The sequence below is a fragment of the Manis pentadactyla genome, chromosome 13 (genome assembly GCF_030020395.1).
Source record: "Manis pentadactyla isolate mManPen7 chromosome 13, mManPen7.hap1, whole genome shotgun sequence".
Classification (NCBI taxonomy): Eukaryota; Metazoa; Chordata; class Mammalia; order Pholidota; family Manidae; genus Manis; species Manis pentadactyla.
The window spans coordinates 107,750,256-107,777,952 of NC_080031.1; the positions used below are offsets into that span (position 1 = coordinate 107,750,256).

The 27,697-nt window shown below is 47.9% G+C and overlaps 1 protein-coding gene across 2 annotated transcripts; it reads left to right on the plus strand.

Annotated features, from left to right (window-relative positions):
* Window positions 1–179: 179 nt before the first annotated feature.
* On the plus strand, window positions 180–27,697 carry ADRB2 (adrenoceptor beta 2). 2 transcript variants are annotated; one of them, XM_036894324.2, is made up of 2 exons: window positions 180–1,560; window positions 26,405–27,697. In XM_036894324.2, the coding sequence occupies exons 1-2, from the start codon at window positions 372–374 to the stop codon at window positions 26,626–26,628; spliced, it is 1,413 nt and encodes a 470-aa protein (XP_036750219.2). In that variant the 5' UTR covers window positions 180–371; the 3' UTR covers window positions 26,629–27,697. The 2 variants fall into 2 exon arrangements, with proteins under 2 accessions (XP_036750219.2, XP_036750227.2); XM_036894332.2 differs by lacking the exon at window positions 26,405–27,697 and adding an exon at window positions 3,008–4,244 and having other exon boundaries at window positions 182–1,560.

Below are 27,697 nucleotides of genomic sequence, written 5' to 3' on the forward strand. Positions count from 1 at the left end.
GCCCGGGCAGCCCCCGGAGGGGCGGGGAGCCAGGGAAGGGGCGGGCAGCCGAGGGGGCCTCGCCCTCTTGGGGCCGCCCGCGCACCATTGGCGGAAAGTTCGCGCACGTCACCGCGAGGGCGGCGCCCCTGGAGCCCGGCGCACATAACGGGCGGCGCGCACTCCGCGGCGGCTCCTCCAGAGCGCGGGCTGGCGCTGCCGGGCGCGGCGAGCCCGGAGCACCCCACGGACGGCGCGGGACGCGCCCCTGCCACACCCACCCCGCGGCCGCTGCATGAGGCTTCCAGGCGTCCGCCCGCCGCCCGCCGCGCCCGGCCGGAGGTTCGCCCGCTGAGGCGCGGCCAGCGCACCCACCTGCCAGCCTGCGCGCCATGGGGCAGCCCGGGAACCGCAGTGTCCTCCTGCTGGCGCCCAACGGCAGCCACGCGCCGGCCCAGGAAGCCGCTCGGGAAGGGGACGAGGCGTGGGTGGCGAGCATGGGCATTGTCATGTCGCTCATCGTCCTGGCCATCGTGTTTGGGAACGTCCTGGTCATCACGGCCATCGCCAAGTTCGAGCGTCTGCAGACCGTCACCAACTACTTCATCACCTCCCTGGCCTGTGCTGACCTGGTCATGGGCCTGGCGGTGGTGCCCTTTGGGGCCAGCCACATCCTCATGAAAATGTGGACTTTCGGCAACTTCTGGTGCGAGTTCTGGACTTCCATTGACGTGCTGTGCGTCACGGCCAGCATTGAGACCCTGTGCGTGATCGCGGTGGATCGATACTTAGCCATCACATCCCCCTTCAGGTACCGGAGCCTGCTGACCAAGAGTAAGGCCCGGGTGGTCATTCTAATGGTGTGGGTTGTGTCTGGCCTTACCTCCTTCTTGCCCATCCAGATGCACTGGTACCGGGCCACCCGCCAGGAAGCCATCGACTGCTACGCCAACGAGACGTGCTGCGACTTCTTCACGAACCAAGCTTATGCCATCGCCTCCTCCATCGTGTCCTTCTACGTGCCCCTGGTGGTCATGGTCTTTGTCTACTCCAGGGTCTTCCGGGTGGCCAAAAGGCAGCTCCAGAAGATCGATCAGTCTGAGGGCCGCTTCCATGCTCAGGACCTCAGCCATGTGGAGCAGGATGCGCGGGGTGGCCATGGGCACCGCAGGACCTCCAAATTCTGCCTGAAGGAGCACAAAGCCCTCAAAACGCTGGGCATTATCATGGGTACCTTCACGCTCTGCTGGCTGCCCTTCTTCATTGTCAACATTGTGCACGTGATCCGGGACAACCTCATCCCCAAGGAAGTCTACATCCTCCTGAACTGGGTGGGCTACGTCAACTCCGCTTTCAATCCTCTCATCTACTGCCGGAGCCCAGATTTCAGGATTGCCTTCCAGGAGCTTCTGTGCCTGCGCAGGTCTTCTTTGAAGGCCTTTGGGAATGGCTGCTCTAGCAACAGCAATGGCAGAACCGACTGCACAGGGGAACAGACCGGCTGTCACCCGGGACAGGAGAAAGACAGCGAACTGCTGTGTGAGGACCTGCCAGGCACCGAAGGCTTTTTGAACTGCCAAGGTACTGTGCCTAATGATAGCATTGATTCACAAGGGAGGAATTGTAGCACAAATGACTCGCTGCTGTAATGCGTTTTCTCTACTTTTTAAGCCCCCTCCCCAACAAAACACTAAATAGACTATTTAACTTGAGTGTAAAATTAATTTAGAATAAAACTGTATAGAGATGTGCAGGAGGATGGACATCCTTCTGCCCTTTTTTTTTTATTTTTTTAAGCTGTAAAAAAGAGAAAACATATTTGAGTGATTTTGTTTCTTATACAGTTCAGTTCCTCTTTGCATGGAACTTGTAATTCTGTGTGTCTGAAGGGCTCAGTCCCAGAGGACCTGGGGCTGCTATGTTTTGATGACTTTCCTGTGTATCTACCTCATTGGTCAAGTATTAGGGGTAATATATTGCTGCTGGTAACTTGTGTCTGAAGGAGTCTTTCCTTCCTGCACCCTTGGACGGGAGGATCTTGAGCATCTCGGACCTTTCAGCTGTGAACACGGACTCTCTTGCTCCTCTTATTTGCTCAAACGGGGTGTTGTAGGCAGGGACTTGAGGGGCAGCTTCAGTTGTTTTCCTAAGCAAAGTCTGAAGTTTACAGTAAATAAATTGTTTGACCATGACTTCATTGCACCTGTTTCTCCAAAACCCCTTGATGGGAGTGCGGTTGCGTCCCCCGCTGGAAACCGCAGGTAACTATTTGTAATAACTGCCAGTGATTTAATGTGGACTGATAGGGGGATTGCAGGCACTGATTGCTTGACCCTTTTGTTCGCCTTTGAATCTGCCGCTGCGAACGTGGATCTCTCCTATGGTGAACACTCCGTGCTGTTACAGCAGAAACACTGCCTCAGAGAAGCGGAGTTATGGGCCCCTGTTTTGTTCCTCCACGTGTCCCCCCCACCCCCCTTCTAGTTCTACTTAACAGTTGCTTATAGTTGTACATTTGCTGTTGTCTTCTAGAGGAGATCTTTGTACTGCATCAGGGTTTGGCATTTTAAAGGTAAGGAAGACGTTCTAATGACAAGCTACTAAAACAGAGCCCCATAATTCCCAGGGAAAGTGAAAGGGCACTGGTCATCGGGAGAGAAGCTGGAGGACATTTAGCCGATGAGCACCTCATGACCTAGAAACAGGGTTTCGACCCCCGCTCCTCCTTTACTTCTGTTTTTCTCCCCTCTCCCTTTGGGTCTCCTCACTTCAGTTTAAACCAAGATTTCTCAACCTTGGCACTATTAACACTTTGGGCCAGACATTTCGCTGTGCATTATCAGATGCTCAGCAGCACCCCTGGCCTCTACCCATTAGATTGCCAGGAGCACCCCCTGAGTTGTGGCAGCCAAAATTGTCTGCAGACATTGCCAAATACTCCTGGAGTGTGAAATGCCCCTGGCTGAGAACCACAGATAGAAACTTCAGATGTCTAAACACGTGTTTAGATTCTGTCTTTATCTTGCAGAGCATCCGAGAGGGATTTCCCACGATTGCCCCGGTGGTGACCGAGCCTGGCCCAGGGCTCCTTCTAGTGCCCCTTCCACTCCTCCGTGCTGCCTTCCAAACCGCCTTCCAGCTGCCCAGACGCTGACTGGGAGATAGGAATTACCGGGGAGGGTCTGTCAACGGAGGCGAGGCCTGTGAGCCATTGTTGCCTGTCTGTGGAGAGATTATAATGCTGTTAAGAGGCACATGAGAGGAAATCACAAAAGTAAACACATTTCTCTGCCCAATCCCTTTCTATTTTTGCCCGTGTGTCTGAGCCAGAGCTTGGCCCAGGTTTGCCTGGGTGGATCCTCCTCCTTGGCGACGCCAGCCCGGAGGGGATCAGCCTTCAGGGCTCGTTGCCGTCTCACTTGCACATGAAGCTGCCTCCACTTCTTTCTTCCCTTCTGTCCCAGCCAAGGTCCCCAACCAGAAAAGCAATGGCCTGCTCTGCTTCCCGTCAGCCCAGTGCTGGGCGTCCGGCGGGGCACGGAGCTCTCCGAAGAAAGTTAGGCGCCCGTGGCTTTGGACATGTCATGGCGAATAGGAGGGTGTGTACTGCTAGGCACTTCATTTTTCTCCAAGGGTTTTCGTACCTTTTATCACATTCTCCTCCTGGTCTGGGCCACACACCCAGAGGTGCAGGCAGCTTCTCCAGCTAATCTGCACACTCCTCATAGTCTCATGGGATCTCAGACTTGGAAGAGCCCATAGAAAGCATTTGGCATCCAAAGAGACCAAAAGCCCGTGAGGAAGAGTGACCTGCCCAAGGTAAGAAGGCCAGGTAAGAAGCCAAGGATGTCTGCAGCCAGGGAGCCCGGCTGCGTTCCCTCCACCACGTGTCGTTGGATTCCACCTCGCTCTCAGCCGGGGAGGCTTTTCTCTGGGGCTGTCACATAACAAATTCATTTTAGCAGATGTAAGTTTTTATTGCTTTTGGGTCCTTAACACAGAATTCAGGAAATAAACAAATAGTCTGCAATGGGGACAAGAGAAAGAGTTGCTCTTTTACTAACAGTCCACTAGAATATCCCCAGCATTTAGGGGAGGCTAGGAGATTCCTTAACTTTTTTGACCTGCCAGGAATTTCAAGCCACTACAGATAGAAATTTCCACAGTGTCACGTTAAAAAAAAAAGAAAAAGATTTGGAAACTTTCTGTCATCATTTGTAAGTCCCATGGATAATAAATAGTATTAATAAAATATATTATGTTTAGAGGGGCATCTAATATCATTGTAGGTAAAATTCACTTATGAATGTTAATTCAGATTCCCAGCAAACAAGAGTTTAGCCGTATTCATGTCCCTTTAGGAATACTTTAAATACAAGAACTTTGATCAGTTTTAAGGGCCTAACCAGTAAGAGCACTATAAGTGTGCCTCAATCCCTTACTTTCTATCTCCTTTTGTTTCACTTTGTTTCTTCTGGGAACAGACATTTGTCAGTGTCCCTCTGTCCCTCTGTTTGCTGACAGGTCAGTTACATAACTTTTGTGTTGGACTCATCATCATAAAGTTTTCTTTGCCTGGACAGCAAGTTCTCAGAGTCTGTCAAATGAGAACCTTACCCGAGATGCAAGCTGACAGGTGTGCAAAGCGGCAGGACAGGGTGGGCCTCCCCACTGAGATCATTACTAGGGGGAGGAATCTAGGGAAAAGGGAGCTTGGAAATAGGAACTGTCTGCACAATGCCTAGAATGTTTCTGAAACCTGGACCAGAATCAGTCAGGAGTGTTCACGGAGCGCCTACTGTGTGCAGCATGAGAAAAGTATGGGCTTCAGTCTCTGCCTTTTGGAGCATGATATTAATAATACTAAGCAGACGCCTTTTATGGAATCTTACTAAATGTTAGGGACTGTGCTAGGCACCTCTGAGGCATTATGTTATCCTGACAGCCTCATGACAGCAGAACAGAGGAGAGAACTGAGGCTCAGAAAGGTTAACTTTCTAAAGCCACACAATCGACCAGTTGCAGAGTCAGGACTGAAACCCTGGCCTCTGTGAGTCCAGCAGCCACGGAGCCGAGCAGACGTGCAAACCAGGAAGCAGCACGAGGCAGCTGCTACTCCATGCCAGGCTGAGTGTAAGAACTGGAAATGCAATACCTTGCTGAGAGAAGAGGGAGACCGCCGTGGGCTGGGGCAGGGAGGAATGTTCCCTTTGGAGCATGTGACGGCAGGGCTGCTGGGGAACGGGACAGGAAACCGAGTCTCCCAGATGCCTAGCCTGCCTCTCTGGGTCTTTGTCTTCTTCAGAGAATCAGGCCAAACTGAAAAGAGGATATGAAACTTTAAAAAGAGCACTGGGTAAAGCTTGCCTCACATCCTGGCACATTCATTTTTGGTTCCAAAGTTGGGATGGTCACCTAAATTGAGCAGTTAGTGGGCTCCTGGAAAATTTGGCAGGCCTGGGTGGCCCAGAGGTGTGTTGTCCATTCTGAACTGGCATTCCAGGGTGGTCAGGGAGGTGGCCTGGCAGCGGAGACCAAGGGGCTGATGCACTGTGAATGAGACTTTTCAGTGACAGTTCAGCATTCCCTCAGCCCTGTACTAATCCTTACTTCACTGACAGTGTAAATATGATTTTAAGGAGGAATTTTTGAAATACCTATGAGAACAAACTTCCCAAGCACTTTCAAGAACTTGAGAAATACTGGTGTCTTATGAATAACAGGAGGCAGGGGGAGGAGAAGAGAGGCCTGGATTGGCATTGACACAGCTGGGTTTCAGGCAGTGACTCGGTCTCTTTCTCTCTCCATCTCTGTCTCCGTCTCTGTCTCTCTTTCTCGAGTTGGATAAGTGATTTTCCTCAGAGGACCTCATCTGTAGAATAATGAGGCCAGTGCAGGTGATCTCTAAGCTCTGCTCAGCTCTGAATTTATATAGTCCTTAATACAGAGGCTAATTAGAAACACTAGTTTCTATTTATTATCAGAATTGATGACATTTGTCATATAAATAATGGTAGAGTGTGCTGAGGGTGGTCAGCTTGCAGGAGAGAATGCTGTGAAGGAGGATTATTTGGTGCATAATAACTGCCTTCAAATACTTTAGGGCCAGGAGAAAGGAACATACCCATTCTACATGAATAAGGGAAGGCAAACAGAACCTCACAGGAGGGCAGATTCCAGCTCAGGTGAAAGAAGGCTTTTCTAAGAGTGAAATAGGTCATCTATCAGCATAGTGAGCCTCCCATCACTGGAAGCATTCAAGGTTAGTCCAAATAAGGCTCTGTGCCTGATGAAGCACACAGGGTTCCCACACTGGGCAGGACCTGGACTGAGCTCCTTCCAAAGCTATTATCCTCTGTCCTTGCAAACAGTAGACCTGAATGTTCTTAAAGAGTATTCCTACCATTCCTTGTATCCAGCTGGCCTTCTCCCCAAATCTTCTAGATTTCAGAGGTTTCACTGCATTCCTAAACAGGAAATCTCCCGGGGAAATTAGGATCTCAACAGTCCTTGGCCATAGGGGGAAATCCAGAAATAGAGAAATAAGGTTAAGCAGTTTTCCAAACTCTTAGGCCTTTTCATCAGCTGCTCTTCCCATGCCTTTTGCAAATGACCTACTAACTCCCAGAGAGAGAATAATGAGAGCCACAAAGTCCTCTCTGCAAAGGCTATTACATGTTTCTCTACCCCGGGATCATTGCACTTCCTGTGGTCTTTCCGGCACCCTCACAGGGCGGGGAAGGAAGGGAGGCAGGTCCCTGGCCAGCACAGAGCACTTCAAAGCCCTCTGGTCCAAGAGCCAGGAGACCTGGGGTCTATCACCACCCAGGGCAGCCGCAGCCAGGTCCCTTCCCCTCTCTAGACCTGTTTTATCATCTCTAGTAAGAGACGGTTTAGCTTCCAGGAGTCCTATGTTTCCTTCTCAAAAATCCTGTAAGATTTCAGGAAGTCTTCAGTGCTGCACATCTGGCTGCATTACTTTTATTTTAAAAACACACTTTCTTCTCGTTAAAGAGGTAATAGTGATTCTTTGCAGAACATTTCAAAATTTACAAAAGCCTACAATGAGATAAATCACACATAACATTACTACCTGGAGAGATAGCCACTGGTAAGTGTGGTGTATATACTCTACGTCTTTGTCTTAAGCATGGCTACACAACATGTTTGAATATGTTTTTAAATAAAAATAGAATTAGATTTTTCATATAATTTTGGACTCACTGCTAATACTTTTACAAATGTCTCCTTGAAGATATTTTATGTATAGTATGATCCAGATATCGTAATTCCTAGTGGTCCACTGGCCTGGTGATATACAATGATCAGCAGTTTTCAGGTTTTAGGAGTATAAAAGAATCTCCCTCCCAGAGCATCTGGATTAGGAGAGCTGAGCTGAGGCCCAAGAATCTGTGTTTTAGAAATTTCCCCAAGTTTTTCCAACACAGGTGATCCATGGACCACATTTTAAGGATTGAGGTTACAGAGATAAATTTTGTAAATTAAATAGAATGTCCCCCTTGCTAGTGGATGGGAAAGATGCTTCTATTCTTGTCTCTTGGAAAGCATGCTCTCTCCACGGGGACTCTGGTCTGCTCTCAGAGCACGGGAAACTGACCACCGAACTCCCAGGAAAGGGCTCTCTCCACGCTGTTCAATGCCTCTGACCCAGCCTGTTGACCTGTACTAAAATCAACCTATTCAAGTTATGTAGTGACCAGTATCTACTGTTTGAAAACTGCAACAGCAGGCTTCTCTCACTAGAGCCCCTCTTGTGACGATGATAGCTGGGTGCTCTCTACTAACCAGGCATGGTACTTGGCGATGTTCATACCTGATCTCATTTAGGCCTCACAGCAGCCCTACAAATGGGTTTATGTTTGGCCTCATTGTATAAACAAGACACCTGCGACTCTAAGGGGATGACTGAGTTGCTGAAGATTACACAACTGACTGGAGTAAACCCAGCTATCCTGAACCAGAGCCCATGTGCCTCCCCACAGGATAGGTGATCATTCCCCCCATTGGGTGCCAGGTAAGAGAGAAGGGGGGAGACAACGAGAAAAAATGTGTAACGTCTTATTCTCCAGGGTTCTTTTCAGAGAGGCCTAATTGATGTCTGAACCTTGGAGCTGAGGGACAAGCCCATGCCATCTGGTAGATGGCGACTGAGGATAAACCAGGAAACCAGATCACACTGCAAGTTAGCAGCTCACTGTATTTCACCACCATCCGGGCACAGTTTGAGGGAGTGTCCCCCTGCCAGGTAGAAGGCAGAGGGAGGTGCCTGGTTAACAACACAGTGATTTGCACTGAGTCAAACTGTTACTTTTGCACCAGGAAATACTTGACTTCAGAAAATGGGGTGCTCTTCCCATTTCTCTGTCCAGGTCTGGGTCAGTGTCTGAGATTTCACATTAGGGTACATCAGGGTGGGATGGGTGTTGAGTGACCCATAGCCTCCTCAGTGTGTGCAAGGCACAGTCAGTGGCAAGGTAGTACAGCAGCCGGGAAAGGACCATCTCTCCTGGGTTGTTTTGTTATTATTTTTCCAGTGCTGAGAGGGGAAGACTGGAGTTTCTGAATGTATTCATTTCTCCAGAAAGAGAAAACAGTTTTTAAAAATCACAACGGCAACACCTGTGACAAAGCAAAATTGGAGTCCGGAGGCCTCCAGCCTGGGAGAACTAAAGGTCAACCTCAAGGGCCCAAGGGGACCAGACTTAAAAGTCTCTTTCGCAGGGTTGTGGAAGGGTTAGTGGTGTCAGTTTAGGTAGGAGCTTCTTGACATGATTTTATTTTATTTCAGTAGGTCCCAAGCCTTAAAGAGCCCCCAGATTATCTGGGTGGACTTCTGAAAAAATGCATATTCCTGACCCTCCTCCCTGAGATTTGGATCTAACAGAACCAGAGGCCAGCAAGCTGCATTTTGCCACAACTTCCCCTGGAGGACTGTGACGCAGGGTCGCTGAGGATTGCAGTTCAGGGACCTGGTGACCACACTGCTTTCCCCTCCCCACTCTCCCCACTCAAAAGCAGGAGCATATAAATCAAAATGGAGGCATATGAACAATGATCCCATAGGGCTGCACGCATTCACAGAGATTATCATTCTGTCCAATAAACAGAATCCTAATTTTCCTGTTATCAAAAGAACAACATAGATAAAAACAATTTAGAGATGATAAAACAATACTTTGAAAGAGGAAGGCGATAATAAAGCGCCTTGAGTGATCAGGCACTTAATTTAAAACGTGTTTCGTGACAACATGGCATCTGCACAGTTGCACCCCCCCAATAGCGTCATTGTCACCCTGTCCTAGACCCTCTGCATGCTGACTGGAAGGTAGCAGCACAGGAAAAAAAGAGATTTTACTGCAGTGACAGACTCCTACCCTATCAGTGTTCCTCCCTCCCTGCCTTGATTAAGTCAAGTCATACTGAGGTCTTTATGAATCAATTTGCCCAATGTACATAAACTCTCCCACTTGGAAATCTGAAGGGGGACCCACCTAGCTGCAGAGAAGAGTATGACTCATACATATACATATGCCTCCACAGTGGACACACCCAAATAAACACACAAATACACAGGCTTTTACATCGAGGCCCATACCCATATGGACACAGGTACACACGATCTGTGTTCACACAGTTCTGCAGACACATCTGGGTTCCTCTCTGTATGCTCCCATGTGAATACGTACCACAGACGCAGACATCCTCAGCCCTGATCATTCTCCTGCAGGTGAATACACACGTAGGGATGCCTAAGCACACTTTTGTGTGCTCCAAATGAGCAAACATGCCATGTTGCATAACCACGGTCCAACTGCCATATACGTGCACACAGGTGCATATGCTGAGACCTCCTCTTAGGTAAGCTCTGATTCAGGACATGTCTATTGAGTTCTTATTAAGTGCCAGGAATTGTTAGGTGCTGAAAATCAGTGAGGCAACAGTAACAGTTTATCTCTGCACCTACCAAGTTTGTGTGGAATGGGAGAGATTTGTGCTTAAATATGTGTGCAAAATAGCAACTGTGCGGGTGTTGTGAAGGCGATCCAGGGTGTTCTGAGGGATCTGACTAATTCTGAGAGGTCAGTAAGCATTTCCCCCAAAGAAGCAAGGTTTCAACTAGGGGTTGAAGGGTGACTGGATAATTTCTTGGAAAGGAGGAAGAAGAGCACACACCAATGTCCTGTGGTGAAAGGAAACCTTGCAGAAGAAGGACTAAGCAAAAAAAAAAAAAAAAAGTCAGTGCCGCTTGTGTGCAGAGGGTGAGCTTAGCTGGGTGCACGAGGAGCCTGCAGGAGTCAGACAGGGGCTGCCTGTGAAGGGCCACATTAGCCCTAAGGCCACATTAAGGATCTGAGTCTTTTTATCCTGAGAGCTTTGGAAGCCACTGGTACGTTTACAGCAGAGATCCGACTGTATTCTGAGAGACCACTCCTGAGGATACACTTACTCATACAAAAGCCCTCGCGCGCGGACTCACCCGTGTGAATGCCTATTTGAGTCTAAGTATTGGAAGCGCTGCCTCTCTGAACACACATTCGAGAGGCGTGGTGACATAAACTCGGTGGGCAGGGGGAGGCATTGAAACATCCTCGGTGGGTAGCATCAGCCTCAGCCAGCTGTCAGGGCAGGGACTGGGCAAGGGGTGACCGACTGAAGTCTCTGCCTGTGAGTTTTGAGTTTTGCATCTTGGCCTCTTTCCTGCACCTCCACCTCTGCTCCCTCTCCTCTTGGCTCGCAGAACACAGCGACAAGGTGGGGTTCCTTCCAGAACACAATCATTGACTATTCTTGGCCGCGGCGAGGAGGGGAGGATGGGCAGGTTCAGCTGCATAAAGATTGCCTTGTGCTTTCCCAAATTGTAAGCAGAATCCCTGCCCAGCACCTAGGCTAGAATACTCTCTGCGTAGAGTCAGCAATACCAAGAAGTAAATGTAAGGATGGGAGATTAGAGGTCTGCAGGGCCTGGTGGGCACCGTGGTGGGGCTCGAAGTAGTGCATTCTGTACGGAGCCTGTGCGTGAAAATGTGACACTGGAGGAAGAAAGAGGCAGAGCCCGGCAGGAAAGCCTTTTGAAGGCAAGAGAGCTGACTGTGTCCCTGATTGTCTTGGCACAGTAAACACGTGTACATATGTATTTACATATTAACGAACTTTCCTCCAGTGGGTGTAGCATCTCAGCAGAGGAAGCAGCAAATAATTTGTCAGCCACAACATCCTGAATTATTCTCCCTCCAGTAAACTAGCGCTACGTTTGTGTACATTTTGCTCCTGTTTACCAGCAAAACCAGCAAAGACCTTAACCAGAGCCAGTGACCGACTCCAGGGGGATCAATAGAAACATTCATGCAGAATTACAGGCTCACCCAGAGCCTTACATCTGAGAGGCATAAAGATGCCCCCAGGTGATTTCTGGATACCTAAAGACTCCTACCCACTGAGATTTTTATGTTTTCAAATGTGTGCTTGGAAGATGTTTTATTCCATAATTAAAAGAAACTGTATAATGTAAGTTGAAGCTCTTTTTATTTTGCTTCAGCCCATGTAAGGAACATCCTTTGCTCCCAGGTGGGCGCTCTTTTATGCTATTCAGACAGCAAGCTAATTGTGCTCAAGGAGACACTGTGTCCTAACAGTTGCTCACATTGACCCAGCACTTGGCAGCTGCCATCCCATCTAACCTTCACAATGCTGAGGTTAGTTTAGCATGGTTGTTCCCCTTTCACAGATAGAAAGACTGAGGCTTAAAGACTTGCCCGAGGACCAGGAGCTAACACATGGCAGAACTGGACTTGAACTTAGGTCTTCATACTCATACTCAGGAAACACAAGTTTTATTACACTCTGCTGCCCTCCCAGGACCCGGGGCTCTTCCTAACTGTACTTCTCTACTTTCTGCTGCATTTCATCTTACAAATTCAGGGTGAGCACTCCCCAGCACAGAAGCCACAGCTGCCAAGCAGCAGAGAAGCAGTCGTCCACTCCAGGAACAGTCCGTGGGGATGCTCTCAGTAGCGACAAGCCCCAAGCTTGGGTAAGCTCATGCCGGGGGCAGGCAGGGCCCAACTCGAGCAATGACCACTCCTCGTGCCAGTCACCAGATGCACTTTCACCGAGTGAGAGCCATGGAAACCATGTGCCCTGCATCTCATACACGCCCTTCTGGCAGCTCAGGGCTCCACCGAGGCCATCCTTGTCAGTCTGCCTGCACACCTCTTGGGTCAGGACGTTTCTGTGGGAAGACCCGGTGTGATTTGCCCCAACCCACACCCACTGGGCACAGCCCAGCCTGCTTTTAAGGGCCAAGTTCCACACCTCAGTAAAAATTGCAGGCTCCGGGAAGTACTTCAACTTCTTAGAAACAGCTCATGTTGATTGAAATGTCCTATTTTAGTCACAGCAATTAGACGTTCTCATTTTGCACATACACCATCCAACAGAATTGCCTTCAGCACAGGTGAACAGTGTTTGATGGGTTTGGGAAAGCTTAGGGTGGATGACAAATCCCCGTGGGGGAAGCTCCCATTGGCAATCTCTTCTCCTCATAGTGTCAGTTTATCCGGTTTACTTAACTTTCCAAGCAATATATGATTCATTCATTCATTCATTCATTCAAAAGCTGTTTGACCCTTACATATGCCAGAACCTGTGCTAACTACCAGGGGTACAGCCGTGACCGAGTCAGATGAGGTTGGTCCCTATGTTTTAGTTTCTTATGGTTTAAAGCGGAAGACAGACAATGAAAAGGGAATCATAAATGATATGTGGATCAAGTTCCCTAATACTAACACTGGGGAAGCATAAATATATTTATAAAAAGGGACAAGGGATGAGAAATTGGCTTCTGGATTTTGCTAGTCGGTTCAGAAAGATATCTGGTATCTGTCAAGCTCAGACTGGCCTCTAGCCATCCATAAAAATATTATGATCTTCCCTTTAAAAACGTCTCAGGGAAAAAGCATAGTTGATGGTGGCTGCAAAGGCCACCAGCTGTCCCCATGTCAGCTCCCCCTGGAGCACTGTACCCAGTGCTCTGAGGGCACATTTTTTAAGAGAAGGAGGGCCTAGGGGGCTCTTCTAGGCTTCCAGATTTAGCAAATAAAAATACAGGTGATCCAGTTAAATCTGAATTTTAGATAAAAAATGAATAATTTTTCAGTTATGTACATCCCAAATTATCCATTGTTTATCTGAAATTCAGATTTAACTGGATGTCCTGCAGTTTATTCCGAAAGCCCTACTGAGAACAAGAGTGAAGACAGTGAGGAAGCCCAGCAGCTTCTCTCAGAAGGAGTAGTTGCAGGAGCCTGGCTTTTAGCTTGAAAACGATGATAAGAACCTAGATCTGTGTGGGGAAACATTTGCCGAACAGTGATTCTAATAGTACATATGGAAAAATAGTAAAAGGTACACTGGGAGAGAAAAAGGTTTTAAAGTCAAAAGTTTGGGAAACTGCATGGCCAGTGTTTCTGTTTTGGAGCTCACACCATGCAGCAGCATAATAAAAGTTCTAAGCAGTCTTTCAGGAAACATATCTGGTTGACCTGGTTTAACTTAGCATGCCCACAGAATGCTATTTGTAGGCTTTTGTCCTGTTCGTTTTGATGTTTATTTTATAGAGGACACCTATAAACACCGTGCAAACTTAATACTTTGCTCAGCACACTTTGGGGAGCATTTGTATAAATAATGAATGCTGACCTCCAATATCCAGACTGCTGGGCAGAAAATAAGGTGGATTTAGTATTTTTTTAAACCAAAAGGCAGACCTGGACCTAATGCATGGACACATCTGGGAGACAGAATTTTGGCCCAGTAGGAAGGCTAGAACTTTCTAACAATTATTATAGCTCAAACAGTAATGAGCTCCCTGTTCTTGGAGACATTAAAGCAGAAACAAAATGCCATCAGGGCACTAGAGGGAATTCTCTTTCTGTGTAGGGAGTTCTCCAGGTCTGCTATGAAAGGTGCACATTCACGTGAAACACAGAGGGGCCTCCACCAGCAAACTGTCTTCAAAATTACGTCCCATGTTCTAAATCTTTTCTGCCATCTGAGTCCATCCTCCGGACGGCACACTGTTACTGCGTCCCTTCACATCCATGGGCCCAACCCCTCACAGAGTTCTTCCTCCCAAGTTAATGGTCTTTGCTGTGACCTGGGCCTCTTTATCGCCTAGCCCAGCTTCAATCTTGGCAGTCAAGAACCCCACCCTGAGCCTCTGGGAGGGGCTTAGATGTAAGAAAGAGCTCACAGATGAGCTTAGCAGCCCAGAAGAGGATGCGGTCCAGAGAATTCTGGCCCCAGACTCCTCTAGGCCTGGGAAACAGCCCCATGCAGTGTCCATGGTGTGATCACTATCTGTCAGAGGTGCTTGGCATCATAGATGCCAACAGAGGGTCAGATCTCACCTCTGCTCCTCTCTGAGCCTATGACCTACAGGAAACTGGTTGACCTCTCTCAGCTGTATTTCCCTCTGTGAAAAAAACTGGAATGATGATACCTGCCTCATGGTATTATGAACACTAAAAAAGAAGAAAAGTATACAAAAGACCCAGCAGATGAGTTCAGTACATAGTGGACATTCAGTAAATGCTTATTTAATAGATGACTGGGATTGTTACCATCATGGCAAAACTTTTCAAAGAAGTTAATAGATTTTCAGAATCTGACTAATCAGGGTACCAGGATTTCAGGCCCCAACCAAAGTAAACAAGAAAGAAATGGTCTAGATCTCTCACACCTTCCTTCTGTGATTCACGCTTGAGAACAGAAAGGAATGCTTGTGTATTAAGGATCCTAGTTATCCGTCCCGCAGGACTAGGGCCAGTGCTACAGAGAGCACCAGACTGGGGGCAGGTTGCTTTGGTTCTTAGCATAAATGACTCCCACTCATCCAGTCTGGACTCTAGTCCTAGCCTGTAAAATAAAGGAGTTGGACTAGGATTACCTCTAGGTTCTGTGTGCTGTGCCTTTGAATTGGGGCAGTCAATGAAAATACTTAAGTAATGCATTTGATTCGTGGACCTCACCGAACCAAAGCTCTGTGTGTGTGTGTAGCAACATGCAGTATTCACAAGGTGCTTCAGAGTCCCCGTAATTGCTCCCTGCCGTGTGCCTCTCTGTGGGTTTGACAGATAGAGAGACGCAGAGCGAGTTGTGAAGGACGGAGCTGAGCCCTGACCTCAGAACAGGGGAGTCTGGGTTCCGGCTGCTGGGTTCCGGCCACAGCCCCGACTCTGCTGGCAAAGCCTGCTCTCCAGGTTGTGACTCCCCTCCTCACCTTCTCCCCCACCCCCCCACCCCCCGTCTTTCACATGAGGGGTTCGGGTCCAGCATCTCTGAGTTCTGTGTCTCTCGGGAAAGAGTCTCTGGTCTATTTTCGCTGGGATTTGCATGCTCTGTACAAGGATTATCAACTGGCTGACTCAAGGTTTGCTTATTTCTTTTGTTTGATCTGATCTGGTTTCATAACACAAGCTTTACAGCCAATTTTAGCTCGTCTCGGATTATGGGAGTGTCAGAATGAAGGTCTTGGGGTATTTGTCATGGTTTCTGGAAGCGGCCTGTCCCCCTCCGCGCCCCGCCCCGCCCCGCCCCCCGACGCGCCCTCCCTCCTGACACGGGCGGAACCCCGCCTCCGCCCCGGCCGACCGCAAAGCGGAGTGTGGTTTTCACATTAGCTGAGAGGAGGCCCCGAAGACCGAAGACCGAAATCCCTGGCACAGGAGTCACTTTGTCTCTTTGTGCCTCATTTCCCCCAGTCACAAGTAGGCGGAGTCTCGCACTTTCTTACTTTCCGCAGGTGCGGTGGCCCCGGCCGCCGGCAGGTCTCTGCCCACTGACGGGCTCTCTCGAGTCTCGGGGCTGGGGGATTCTCCAGTAAAACAACGTGTTTCTGCCTCTGTTTCTGCTCTTGCGCCCCACCCCGGACTCCACTACTGCCCGGGTGAACTTTTTGAAGCCCAGAAGGTAGCCTTTGCTGCGAGCCTTCAGTGGCTCCCTATTACATTCAGGAAAAGGCCTGAGCAGATGAGTCCACGAGGAAGCACAGTGGGAACTGGTGCTGAGCGCCAAGGACACACCCGAGGGTGCCCAGCACACAGCCCTCCTTCCCAGGGGCCTGCGGGGTGCCAGGCCGTGTGCCGGAGGCAGTGAAGAGGAAGAAGCCCTTGGCCCTGCATTTATGAAGCTTACCTCCTTTTAGAAGGTAAGCAGGTACACAGAAATAACGACGTTTTTTATTTTCTAAGTGCTGGCGTTGCTCTTAGGAATCATTGGCCTTCCCAACTGCCGCATTTTACAGAGGTGGAAATTGATGTCACAGAATTGACAAGTTATGAGAAAAACCTCTCTGGTACCAAGTCTCTCTGCTTCTGCTTGGCCTCTGACACCAGCTCTCCTCTCTGCAGCCAGAGTCATCCTTCTGAGGGGCATGTGATCTTGCCCCCCGCCATGTGAAAGTTTTCTGTGACCCCCATTGAAGCTACAATGCAAGATAGAAACCAGACCTCATCCGGGGCCCATGATGCCTGGCATGGTCTGGTCCCTGAACCTCGCCATGTCCTCGGATGGGAGTTCTCTTCTCCCAAGTCTAAAGGCTTTTTGTGTCAGGAGGTCTCAATTCCACGGCACCTCCTTGGGGCTGCCCTCCCTGACTTACACGCGAGGCAGATGCATGTCCATCACTCTCCCTCTCATTACCCTAACTGGGTGCATTCACAGCCCATAACAACTGCATCATCTTGCTTGTTGATTCATTTTTCTTCCTTATTATCTGCGGCCACTCACTGGAGGGTAAACCGTAGGAGGCCTGGGGCTTGCCTCTCCCGCTCGTTCCTACAACACAATTGGCCCATAGTTGACACATGAGAAGTATTTGTTGAATGACTAAAAAAACAAACGAATACATTCTGAAGGAAATTTGAAAGTGCAGAACAGTGTAAAGAAGCAAATAAAAACCACCTTCATTTCCTCCTTCCAGATATCACTTCCATTAATATTTTGCTGTACTTCTTTTTTTCAGGACTTTTTCCCTATGTGTGTGTGTGTATATATATATATATATATATATATATATATATACACACATATGATCTATAGCATATACTTAATAAAAATGAAGATTTTGCTAAATTATGGTTTGTATCCTGCTTTTTATATTTATCATTATACTATAGTTTCATGGATTACAAAATAATCTTTTAAAATGCTATTTGAAGTTCTATGTAAAATTTCATATGAATGTATCAAAATCAGTTTAAGCATTTCCTTACTGTTGGACACTAATAACTTAATTGTTCTCTAATTGATCTACTCTCTTTCCAAACTGTTCTAATAGAACTTGGCTTTTAAGATACTTGTGGCACCTGCTCTTCACTGTGAATGGTTGGGTAAAACACTCCCTTCCCTTCTAGGAAACATCAACAGACCAATCCTTAATTTTGTATGTTTTCTGCAGTTCTTTCAGTGGGGATTGACTTAGTTAATGATCTAGTTATTAAGTCAAAGATTTGTGGTTAGCAAAGGGTTGTGTTTCTAAGACTTCCTCTTTGAAAGATAAACGAATGTAAGTATCCACAATGAGTGGAGTGGATGAGGAGAAGAAGGCTGCCCCCCGACTGCATCTGAGCCAGGCTTTTCTAGCCCAACCATGTTTTCCTGTTGAAATTAATTAATATGCAGGGACAGCAGAGTCAAGAGTATCCTAATACTCATAGACTTATACAATGTCCATGAATATTAGAGAAATAACTCCCCCACTTTAAGAAAAAGGAAAGAGAGGCTCAGGAAGGGGCACCCTCTTGCCCAGGGTCCCATAGCAGATCATGGTGGATCCACATTCCACCTCTCTTCCCCCTCGACATCTCCCTCTCTCCCTTCCTTCCTACTTTCAGTATTAGTCATTTGTAGACTAGATTTTAGAGGATTTCGCAGAGCTGGAACTGATCTTAGAGATGAACCACTCCAACCTCTTCGTTTTTGAAGATGAGGAAATGCAGGTCCAGACAAGGGAAGGGCGTTGTCCCAGGTCTTCTCACCAACAGCTCGTAGCCGGGCTGAGACAAAACCCACTTCCTCTTCCTTCTCATCCATCCGTCTTTCCACAGCCCCAGCACTGCGGGCCTCTGAACAGTCAGCACTTAGCAGCATCTGCCCTTGGGCTCTCTTTCCTTGAGTGCTGAGAAATCATGTTATTCTACATAAAGAATTGAGAAAATTTTGGCCTTCATTGAAAGCCAGTCACCATCTACAGATTACTGGCCATGAGCACAGCACCGCAGCAGTGCTGAGGATAAAACAATACATGCACATAAACATCCCTTTCTGGCTGACGCCCACCCCCATCCAGCGTGATGCACCTGCAGCGCACACAGCCCCTCCTTCCTCGCTCTCACCACACCACTCGTGATCTTCTGATTGTCGATAGGCTATAGGCTTCCCCAGGGCAGAGGCCCTTTTTCTCCTTTTGTTTCTCAGCACTCTATACCCCATTTCATAAGTCAGTACCTGGCACATAATAGATGCTCCATAAATATGTGTTAAATGAATGAATAAAAACACAGTCTCTATATTAGGTTGCTAGGGTTTGCTATAACAAGACACCACAGACTGGGTGCCTAGCCAATGGATATTTATATTTTCACAAGTCAAAGATCAAGGTACCAGCAGAGTTGGTTTCCTCTGAGGCCACTCCTCTACTGCCTCTTCACGTGGCCTTCCCTCTGCACACCCACATCCCTAGTGTATCTCTGTACATCCTAATCTCTTCTTGTTAGGACACCAGTCTGACTGGATTAGAGCCCACCTACATCTCTCATCTTAATCACCTCTTTACAGGCCCTACCTCCAAATACAGTCACATTCTGAGGTCCTGGGAGTTCAGGCTTCAACTTATGAATTTTGGGGATCACAATTCAGTTGATGACAGTTCCCTACCTTTGACTAGCTCAGTTTAATGAAAGGGATGGACACACAAAACCGGAACAGTAAAACAATGTAAAAACTGCTATAGTAGAGGAAAGCAAAAGCCCTTGGCCCACAGATAATGATTAATGATCCTAATAGCCGCATCACCAAGCTTCTTCATGGGCCACGTCCTCATCTAGACATGGAATGTTTCATCTAATTCCATCCTTGCCAGAATTAAATGCCAGCAAACGTTTGCTAGTGCCTGCCATGTCAGTCACTGTGCTAGAGCCTAGAGATCCAAAAATATATAAGCTTACATCACAGAAGGTGGACTCTCACTGTCAATAAGAAAATGCAAGCACATGTGTAGCTGGTATGCTGTGCTGGCCCTTTCTAACATGTTTATGGCTCCCGTGCTAGTTGTTGTTTCCCAGCCAGGCAATTTACTCTGTGTCCGACCAGGAAAATGGGGATCACCCTAGGTCTTTCAATGTAAGAAACTTCATGTAGGTACTATTATGGTCAACAATTTGCATTTGAAGAAACTGAGGCATAGCAGGTAAGTGACTTTCCCCATATCACACAGCTAGCAAATTTTGGGGGCCACTGTACATTGCCCAAAGTTTCAACTAAATTAATATCTTCCCAGTAAAATAACTACAATGATTCAAAGTCAGGAAGATCCTATAGACATTGTGAATGGTGCAGTTCTCTGTGTGGCTTTGCAGAGTGTGGCCAAACGGCTCACTAGTACGTTTTATAGACCAGAAGGACCTGTATTTCTTATGTCTAAGAGATACTTAGAGATGCAGAGATAGACTAAATAGCCACTCTGTATAGGTGTGTTTTACTGAACAAGTATATTAGGTCAGCAAACATTTACTGGTGACTGTTGCCTGCCAGGCACTGTGCTAGAGCCTTGAGACCCAAAGACAGATAGGTGGGTTCCCAGATGAAAGGCTCCCACCATTTAATGCATGTACCTGCACATGTGCACACACACACGCAAGTCTGATGTGCTGTCTCAGGCTGTTTCTGCCATGCTCATAGCAGTGATTCGCCAGTCAGGGGATTCAGGTTGGGCCCAACCAGGAAAACAGAAACTACTCTGAGTCTTTTGACATAAGAAATTTAATATAAGGAATTGGAAGCACAAGTGATAGGAGCACAAGGGAGAAGCCAAGCAGGGGATGGTGAGGAACTGGAGATTAGCGACGGCAGGAAGACGCCGCTGCTCCTGAGCCTAGAGGGACACGGGAAGTTGATGTTACATGATCCCAGAAGCCGGGGCATTTATTTGGTAGGAGCAGGAGGCGCTGCCAGAGATGCTGCTGGATGCAGAGAGAGGAGAAAGAGCTCCCCCCTCCTCCCGGCCAGTCTTCCATCACAGCTTACCATTAGCCAAACTTGCCTTGAAGCAGCAGGGTAGGGAGCTTGCAATATGTGGGTCCCTATGACGCACAGCAGAGCGGAGGAGGCATGAGGAACGGAGCGGGGAGCAGACAGGGTCTTCCTGGCATCCCGGGTGACCTTGGCTAATGACTTCATCCCTCAGAGCCTTAGTTTACTTGTTGGTAATTTGAGAAGAATAATACCTCTCAAGTTTGTTGTGAGACTTACCTGAAATAAAATCTGTGGAAGCACTTTGTACGTTTCAAAAGGCACACAAACAAGTGCTTTTATTTTTGGTTTTAATCCAAAATGTTTTGAACCTTAAGCTTTGGGAAGAAAAGGGGGGTGGTGTTCAGGTGCCGTCAGGACCTTTCTGAGGCCCTGACCACCCGAGTGGAGGGGGGCGGCTCTGCTTTGCACGGCTCGTCACTTCCTCTGTCACATAGACACTTCAGCCTTTGAAAACCACTGACTGATTTTTAATAAATTGATATAACTGAAAGAGTGTCAGAGCATACTCTCAGTTCTATTTGGGGTTCTGACTGTGGTTTTCATTCAAAAAGTCACAAATAAAGAAGACTCTAGAAATTACTTCAAGGCCATTTACTGCACCTTTTTCATTTACAGAGGACCAGAGAGGGGACAGGGTTTGCACATGGCCACGTGGCAAATTCTTGGCCAGAGACAGACAGACAGTCCCTGGAGAGCTTCATGCATTCCCTGATGGGGTTCTTCCTTGGGCTTCAGGCCTTCTGGTCAGCCTCATTAGAGCCATTTACACACTTTCAACTTCCCCTTCACCATTTTCCATTCATCCTATGCCTCCACTCTTTCTATCTTTATCTTTTCTAATAATCTTCGACAACTCAGTTTCACTGACTTCTGCCTTTAAAGTCTGCCAATAGACAATGAAAGCTTAGTAATAAACTACATCTATTTTAACTTGAGAGGTGTAAATCTTCCTAAATAACTCAGTTCCCTTTGTTATCAGGTGTAAGAAAGTGTCATCATCATTTTAGCCCAGTCTTCTTGCCGGCCTCAGTGTGTGCTGTGAAAATCCCCTCCTCTCTACCAGCAGTTAAGCACAGGCCAGGGTTAGAACTGTCAACAAAAGCACAGGCCCCTCAAACCAGGCCCAGGAGAATGGAAGTATTTTTACCAATGGCCCGAGGTGGTGTGACCCTCTCAGTGAGAGTGGTCTCCTGTCTTCTGTAACTTCTAATGCATCTTAGTGGCACGTGAAATCGGTCAGGGGATGATGAAGTCAAAGAGTGTATTCCTCATTTGCCAAATGGAGACTGTCTGCTTTGGTTGTCTGTGAGTTCCCTACTAGTCCTGACATTTAGGAAATCATATTATTCTACCAAAGAAGGCCTATTATGGGCACAGAGGCACTAAGATTGTAATATTACCCTGAATGACTAACGGAATTCCCAGTGGCCCACTGTGAATTGACATTTTACTGGTGCAGAATCTGTGGCATCTTAAAATGTCAGAGCTGGAAGAGCATCCATCATCATCTACTATGAGTAAACAGAGGAGTCTGGGACCCAAAGCTTATGAGTGTCCGTTTACTGATTCCTTCAACATCAATTGACTGGGCCCACACCATGCCAAGCACTGTGCTAGGTCCTGAGGTATAGTAATGAATAAGACAAGAAAAGCTATCTGCCTTTACCTGTGCTAGTGGGGCAACATGCATGATAACAAGGACTAAAAACAAGCAAGATAATTATAGTTTTCAATAATCACTTGAAAGGTGGTAAAAAATGTAATGAATTCATTCACTTTATTCAATGGATAATGAATAACTTGGAGCAGGGGCGACTGTTCGCAAAAGTGGCATTTTAAATCTGAAGCTTGAGAAGAAACCAGCTGTAGAAACCAGGGTGTAAAAAAGTCATGGCAGAGGGAATAGTGTGTGCAAAGGTCCTGAGGCAGGAAAGCCTTTGGCATATTCAAGGAATGGAAAAGTAGCCAGTCTGGCTGGAATGTCATAAGAGAAAAGTATGAGCAGTGGCTAAAGGAGTTGGCTGGGAGTTTGTTGGCTGGGAAAGGAGTTTGGGTTTTATTCTAAGAATGGGAAAGAAACCATTGAAGGGTCTTATGCAGGATAAGCAACATGAACTGGTTTATATTCCTTAAAGACCCCCCTGACTGCTGAAACGAGAATGGATTATAGAAGGATAGACAAAATTAGTAACAATGGGGATGGAAAAAAGTGGAGGGATTTGGGATATATTTAAACATAGAGCCTATAAGACTTGCTGATAGCTTGTCTATATAAACCGAGAATCAAAGGAATAAAAAAAAGACTTCCAGACTTTGGAGCGAGTGGGTGAATGGATGTGCTATTACTGATATGGTAAGGTGCACTTGAACATTAGAAGTAGATGGGATTAGAGAGACCTATTTACTGTAAAGAGAAACAGGAGTTCCAGGTGTATAAAGCTGGGAGTATACAGGTGTATGGATGGCCTAAGAGTTGGCAAGTATCATGTATGCCTTAAGAGAAAGTGAGACCTTGAATTATTTACTGCAGTGGTGTTCAGTGGGTGTGATTTCTGCCCCTACGGGTCATGTGGCAGGGAACTCTGATTGTCATGACTTGGGGGAAAGGGACTGCGGTCCTTCTGGCATCTAACGGGCAGAGGCCAGGGATGCTGCTGGACACCCTTTGGGATGCTCAAGGCAGCCCATATAACATCATCTGTTCCCAAATGTCAGTGGTGCTGAGTGTGCGAACTCCACTTTACAGTTGCTTTTTGGCATTTATGTAAATGAAGGCCCAGAGAGGCATGTCCTGGAAGGTGTCACTGCAGATGGAATGTTAGGAAGGAGCCTGGACTAGTGTCCATGGCAGAGGCTGTCAGGAGCTGATATGTATGGGGCCGGCAGTTTCTCTGCAGTTGGGACTGGGACCCCAGTGGGGCCCCGGCGAGAACAGTCAGAAAGCACTGACCCCAGAGGAAGGCCGTAGACGCACGGCCAAGTTGGAACTCATTAACTGAGCAAGAGAATTGAGGGGCATGAGTCTGGGGAGAAAATCAGGGGTTTCCAGAGGAAGAGAAATAAACTGGAGTTCCCAAGGGGCAGGAGAGTAGGGAACAGGAACTCTGTGAATGTGGGCTTCTTGGGGCTGGTTTGCAAACTAGAGTCGCTAGTTCTCATGACTGCCTTCATAGAAGAATCACCTGGGGAGGTTTTAAGAGTGATCATACCTAGTCCTCCACCCCTCCAGAGACAGTTATTAAGTTAACCTGTCTTATGGCCCTCGTACTGGAATTTTAGAAGTTCCCCTAGGCATTCTGGGTTGAGAACCACTAATCTGATCCAAACATTGCACACTAAGATGCCTCCAGGGCCAGGCCAGTAAAGGAAATGAGGGACAAGGCAGACCCCACTTCAGTGGGCAGCTTGTGCTCAGCTGTGGCCCACTGCTGCCTTATAAAAATCTGGGCCTACTATTGCCAAGAACTTCCCATTTTCTTGTTTTTCATTTTTTTGAAATGAAGCCTAAAATCCAGTTTTTTTTTTATATTAACTCCAAATATCTTAAAATCCCATGCCAAACAAAACATGTGCATGGACTGTGTTGGACCTTTGGGCTGTTATTTAGCAACCTCTGATCCAGTCCAGTGGTGTTCACACTTTTTTAGCCACAGGAGGTTTTCTCTGCACAAATTATTCTGGGGAACCACTATAGATTAAGTAAATCTAAGCAGAACTTTGGGGAAGCAGGGAAAGCATACTTCATGGCCCCTTCCAGCCTCATCAGGCAGTGCTTGTGGCCAGGCTCGAGGAAGTCCTGCTGGTTCTGGGAACCTGTCTGGTCCATTTGCCAGATGAGGAAACGGAGGCCCATCAGACCATAGTCCCTGATTGAGCAGGACCAGCTCTACTGGGAAATGGAGGGCAGAGATGGGGTTAGAGTTGTCAACGGACACTACTGGCATTTAGTGGCTGAGGGCCAGGAATGCTAAACATCCTCCAACATCCAGGACAATGAAGGGTCATCCCACGCCAAATGCCAGGAGCTTCCCACTGGGAAATACCAGATGAGGAAGCAGAGCCCCAGGGGTACGTCAGCCGGCAAAAATCACGGCAAGTGCACACGACTTGCGCCCGCCCGCAGGCTGGGGACTTCATCTGCACCCAGAAGGAGAGGTGCAGGTTGGCCCTATCCCAAAACACGACACTGGGAGGAAGGGATATTTTTAAAATTAAAGCCAAGTAGCCTCCTGAGGTGAGGCAGCTACTGCATAGAAAGCCAAGTGCCAGATTTTGAGAAGTGACCCTGGGAAAGGAGATGGTGGCTGCTGGGTCCCTTCAGCCTGCGCTGGAGGCCAGCGGTCAGCACGAGGAGGCGGCAGATCAGCTGCTGCAAGGAGCAGAGGAGCCGGGAAATTCTGGAGGCAGGGCAGCCATACAGATTCGTTGGCCCCACTGGTCATTTAAACCCACTGCCAAAATATGCCAGGTTCAAAAATAGGATGTGGGAGCAGAAGGGGAGAGGAGGGTGTTGCCCAGCACTCCCAGGAAAGTAGAGCCAAAGGAAAACTCATCCTCCTACTTTGGTCATCGAATGCTGCACATTGTACAGTTCCCCTAATTACAAAGCTGTTACTACAGAATCACGGTCTCAAAAACCATCAAGCAAGGGCAGAATTGTCTGCATTTTACCGGCAAGGAGATGGGACTCAGAGTGATGCTTACATGGCACCTTCCTTTTAAAGATCCAGTTTTGTTTGTTCATGCTTGCATCAATCATCCTTGTGAGGAAGGTCAAGGGAGGGATTCCTCTTGCCAGTTGGTGGTTCAGCCCAGTAATTCTCAAACTGGGCTGAGTATCAGAATCACAGGGGAGCTTGGCTAAAGCACAGTAGGCCCCATCCTGCTCCAAGGAGCTTGGGCCTCCCTGCTCTCCGTGAGTGTTCCGGGTGATTCTGACACTCACCAGCACCCAACTGGTGAACCAGGTCCTTGGATGACATGGCAACATCAAATTGCTGTATATGTCTCTAAATGCTTATTCTCTTGGCCGGTGATAGAGAAGAGACACATCCAGTGGTGTATTAGTAAGCCGGCTCTTGGTGAGTGGATGAGTCCCTGATTTGTAGTGTGACTATTTCCATGGTGGAAATAAACCCATGGGCAGTTTCAGGCTACCCACTTGACACTGCTGGATGTGTGGTAGAGAAAGAGATGCTCACAATGTACTCGTTCAAGAAAATGCAAGCCAGCAGTAGCACACATCTCTTGTGTGCCATCTCCAAAGTCAGGGCTCTTTCCTCTGAACTATCTGGAGCTAGGACATGGGACAGAGGCATGTGGGAAGAAAGGAACACGTGCTCAAGGACAGTGTTGTGTTCAGTAGGCAAAAATACCAATTCCACTTTTACCATGACCTAAACTTTGAACCCCATGTATGTGACTATTGGCTGTGTGACCTCGAACATCTCAAACTTCTCCAGGCCTCAGATTTCTCATATTTAAACCAGAAGTCATAATACAGCCCTCAAAGGGAAGTCCAAAGTGAACAGTTATGCTATACATAGAACATGAGTATTCGACAAGTAGTTACACTCGATAAATGTTTCTGCTTTCCACTTCTGGCATATTCCTCACATTTTTAGATCTAGAAAGGGCCTTGTAACTTTCCCGTCTAGATGCCTTGCTGGGGATTTGAAGACTCAAGGAGGACATTTGGTTTGTGCCTCAGACCATAGCCAGTTGGCATGGAAGCCAGCCTGAGTCCCTATCTCTTGACTCAAAAGGTTGGGAAATTTTTCACTAGACTACAGCGTCTCCACCAGCAAAGTACACAAAAGTTGGTTTCTGGGGACCAGCCTACAAGCCAAGCCATGGAAATTCTGCAGGTCTGCACTGCTGTGGTCTTGCCACAGTCCCTGTGCAAAAGCTTCGACGGAGAAGAATCCAGAGGCATTTTGCTTAAGCGGCCTGGGCTCTGGCTGAGGGCTGGCCCTGCCGAAGGTCGCATTCACCTTTGTGCCCCCGATGACGGAAACATTGAAATTATGGATTGTGTCTCTGCTTCCTCTTCCCTTCACACCAGTTAATGTGTTTTTCGTTCTCTTGGCAGGCGCAATTTCCCACATGTTCTCCCAAGCTCTTCCTCTCAGCTCCCCAGGGCTTCCCACAACAAACCTGCGTGCTCAGGCTGCGGGCGGGCTGGGCAGCTGGAACGCGAACTGGACATGCCTTTGGCTGTGTTTGTCAGCCCAGCCCCAGTTCCTGCGGCCAGAGCAGAGGGCTTCTGCTGTTGAGGTGGCCCAGGCCTGCCTGCAACTTGCCCATCTGGCCTAAGGAGACGAAACCGTCCTCCCAGCTCCCCTGCTAATTTACTGGACCGGACGAGGGGGAAAGCCCTTCCCCTCTGTGCCTCCGTTTCCTCATGCCTGAAAATACCAGCAATTACAGTATCTTTGTTCCACGTGGAACACTTTGCATGTTGCAAGAGTCCCTTTACCTGTGACTTCTTGTTTAATCCCATTACCACCCATGAGGGCAGGGACACAGCAGGTAAGCCAGGCCTGCAGCCCCCTCCTCTCTCTCCAAGCTCAGGACTTTTTGCCCAACCCCGCAACCGCCTGTCTCTTTAAAAGGAAGACATGGGGCAGAGTATCAGGTCTGCGGTGCTTCTGCTGCACAGACCTGCTTCACTGCCGTGGCCTCGCCTCTTGGCCCCTCGCTGCCCCCTCTTCCTACAGAGGCCCTCTGCTCCTGGGAGCCTGGGTGTGGTGGGCACACGCAGCTCATGTGGGCCTCCCTGCGCAGCCGGAGGGTTAGGTGGGAGACGGTCCCTCCTTAAAGTCTCCCTCCGAATCCCTGATTAGAAGAGGCACCATGAGTTTTCCTGCCCTTTTCTATTTGTTTTTCTCTCCCCTGATCTGTACATGTGTGTCCCACCACCAAGTACTCTGGGACATGGAATGTATTTGGTATTTTTTTCCTTTCCTTCTTTCTTTCTTTGCAGTTCTTTTTGGCAGAGGGGTCAAGCAAATAATAAAGTATTTGTGGAATCCATCAGTTCCATAGACAGCTAGGCCGAATGTGGAACACAGAGAGAGCTCACCTGATCCATTTAATTGTTGCTTAGAAAAGTAAAGATGAGAGCGTTTAGGATCCAGAAACCATTTTAGGTGAGGGAATTTCCAGCATATTCTAGAATGCTCCCAACTCCCTGCCTACCTTTCCCACCAATCAAAGACTTCTCTGATTTCTCCAGGTAAAATTAATTTCTCCATCATGCGAAACTCCACCTTGCATCTCAGTGGTCATGCTTCTAGTTAACACATCATTTTCTGTGTCACTTAGCTGGTTCTTTTGGTAGATTGTAAATCCTTCCAGTAGAAAGACCATTTCTTAATCACAC

Coding starts and splice junctions, on each gene's coding strand:
- ADRB2 (XM_036894324.2), top strand. CDS start 372: ATGGGGCAGCCCGGGAACCGCAGTGTCCTCCTGCTGGCGCCCAACGGC. Junction 1,561..26,404: donor AGGCTTTTTGAACTGCCAAG/GTACTGTGCCTA, acceptor TTCTCTTGGCAG/GCGCAATTTCCCACATGTTC.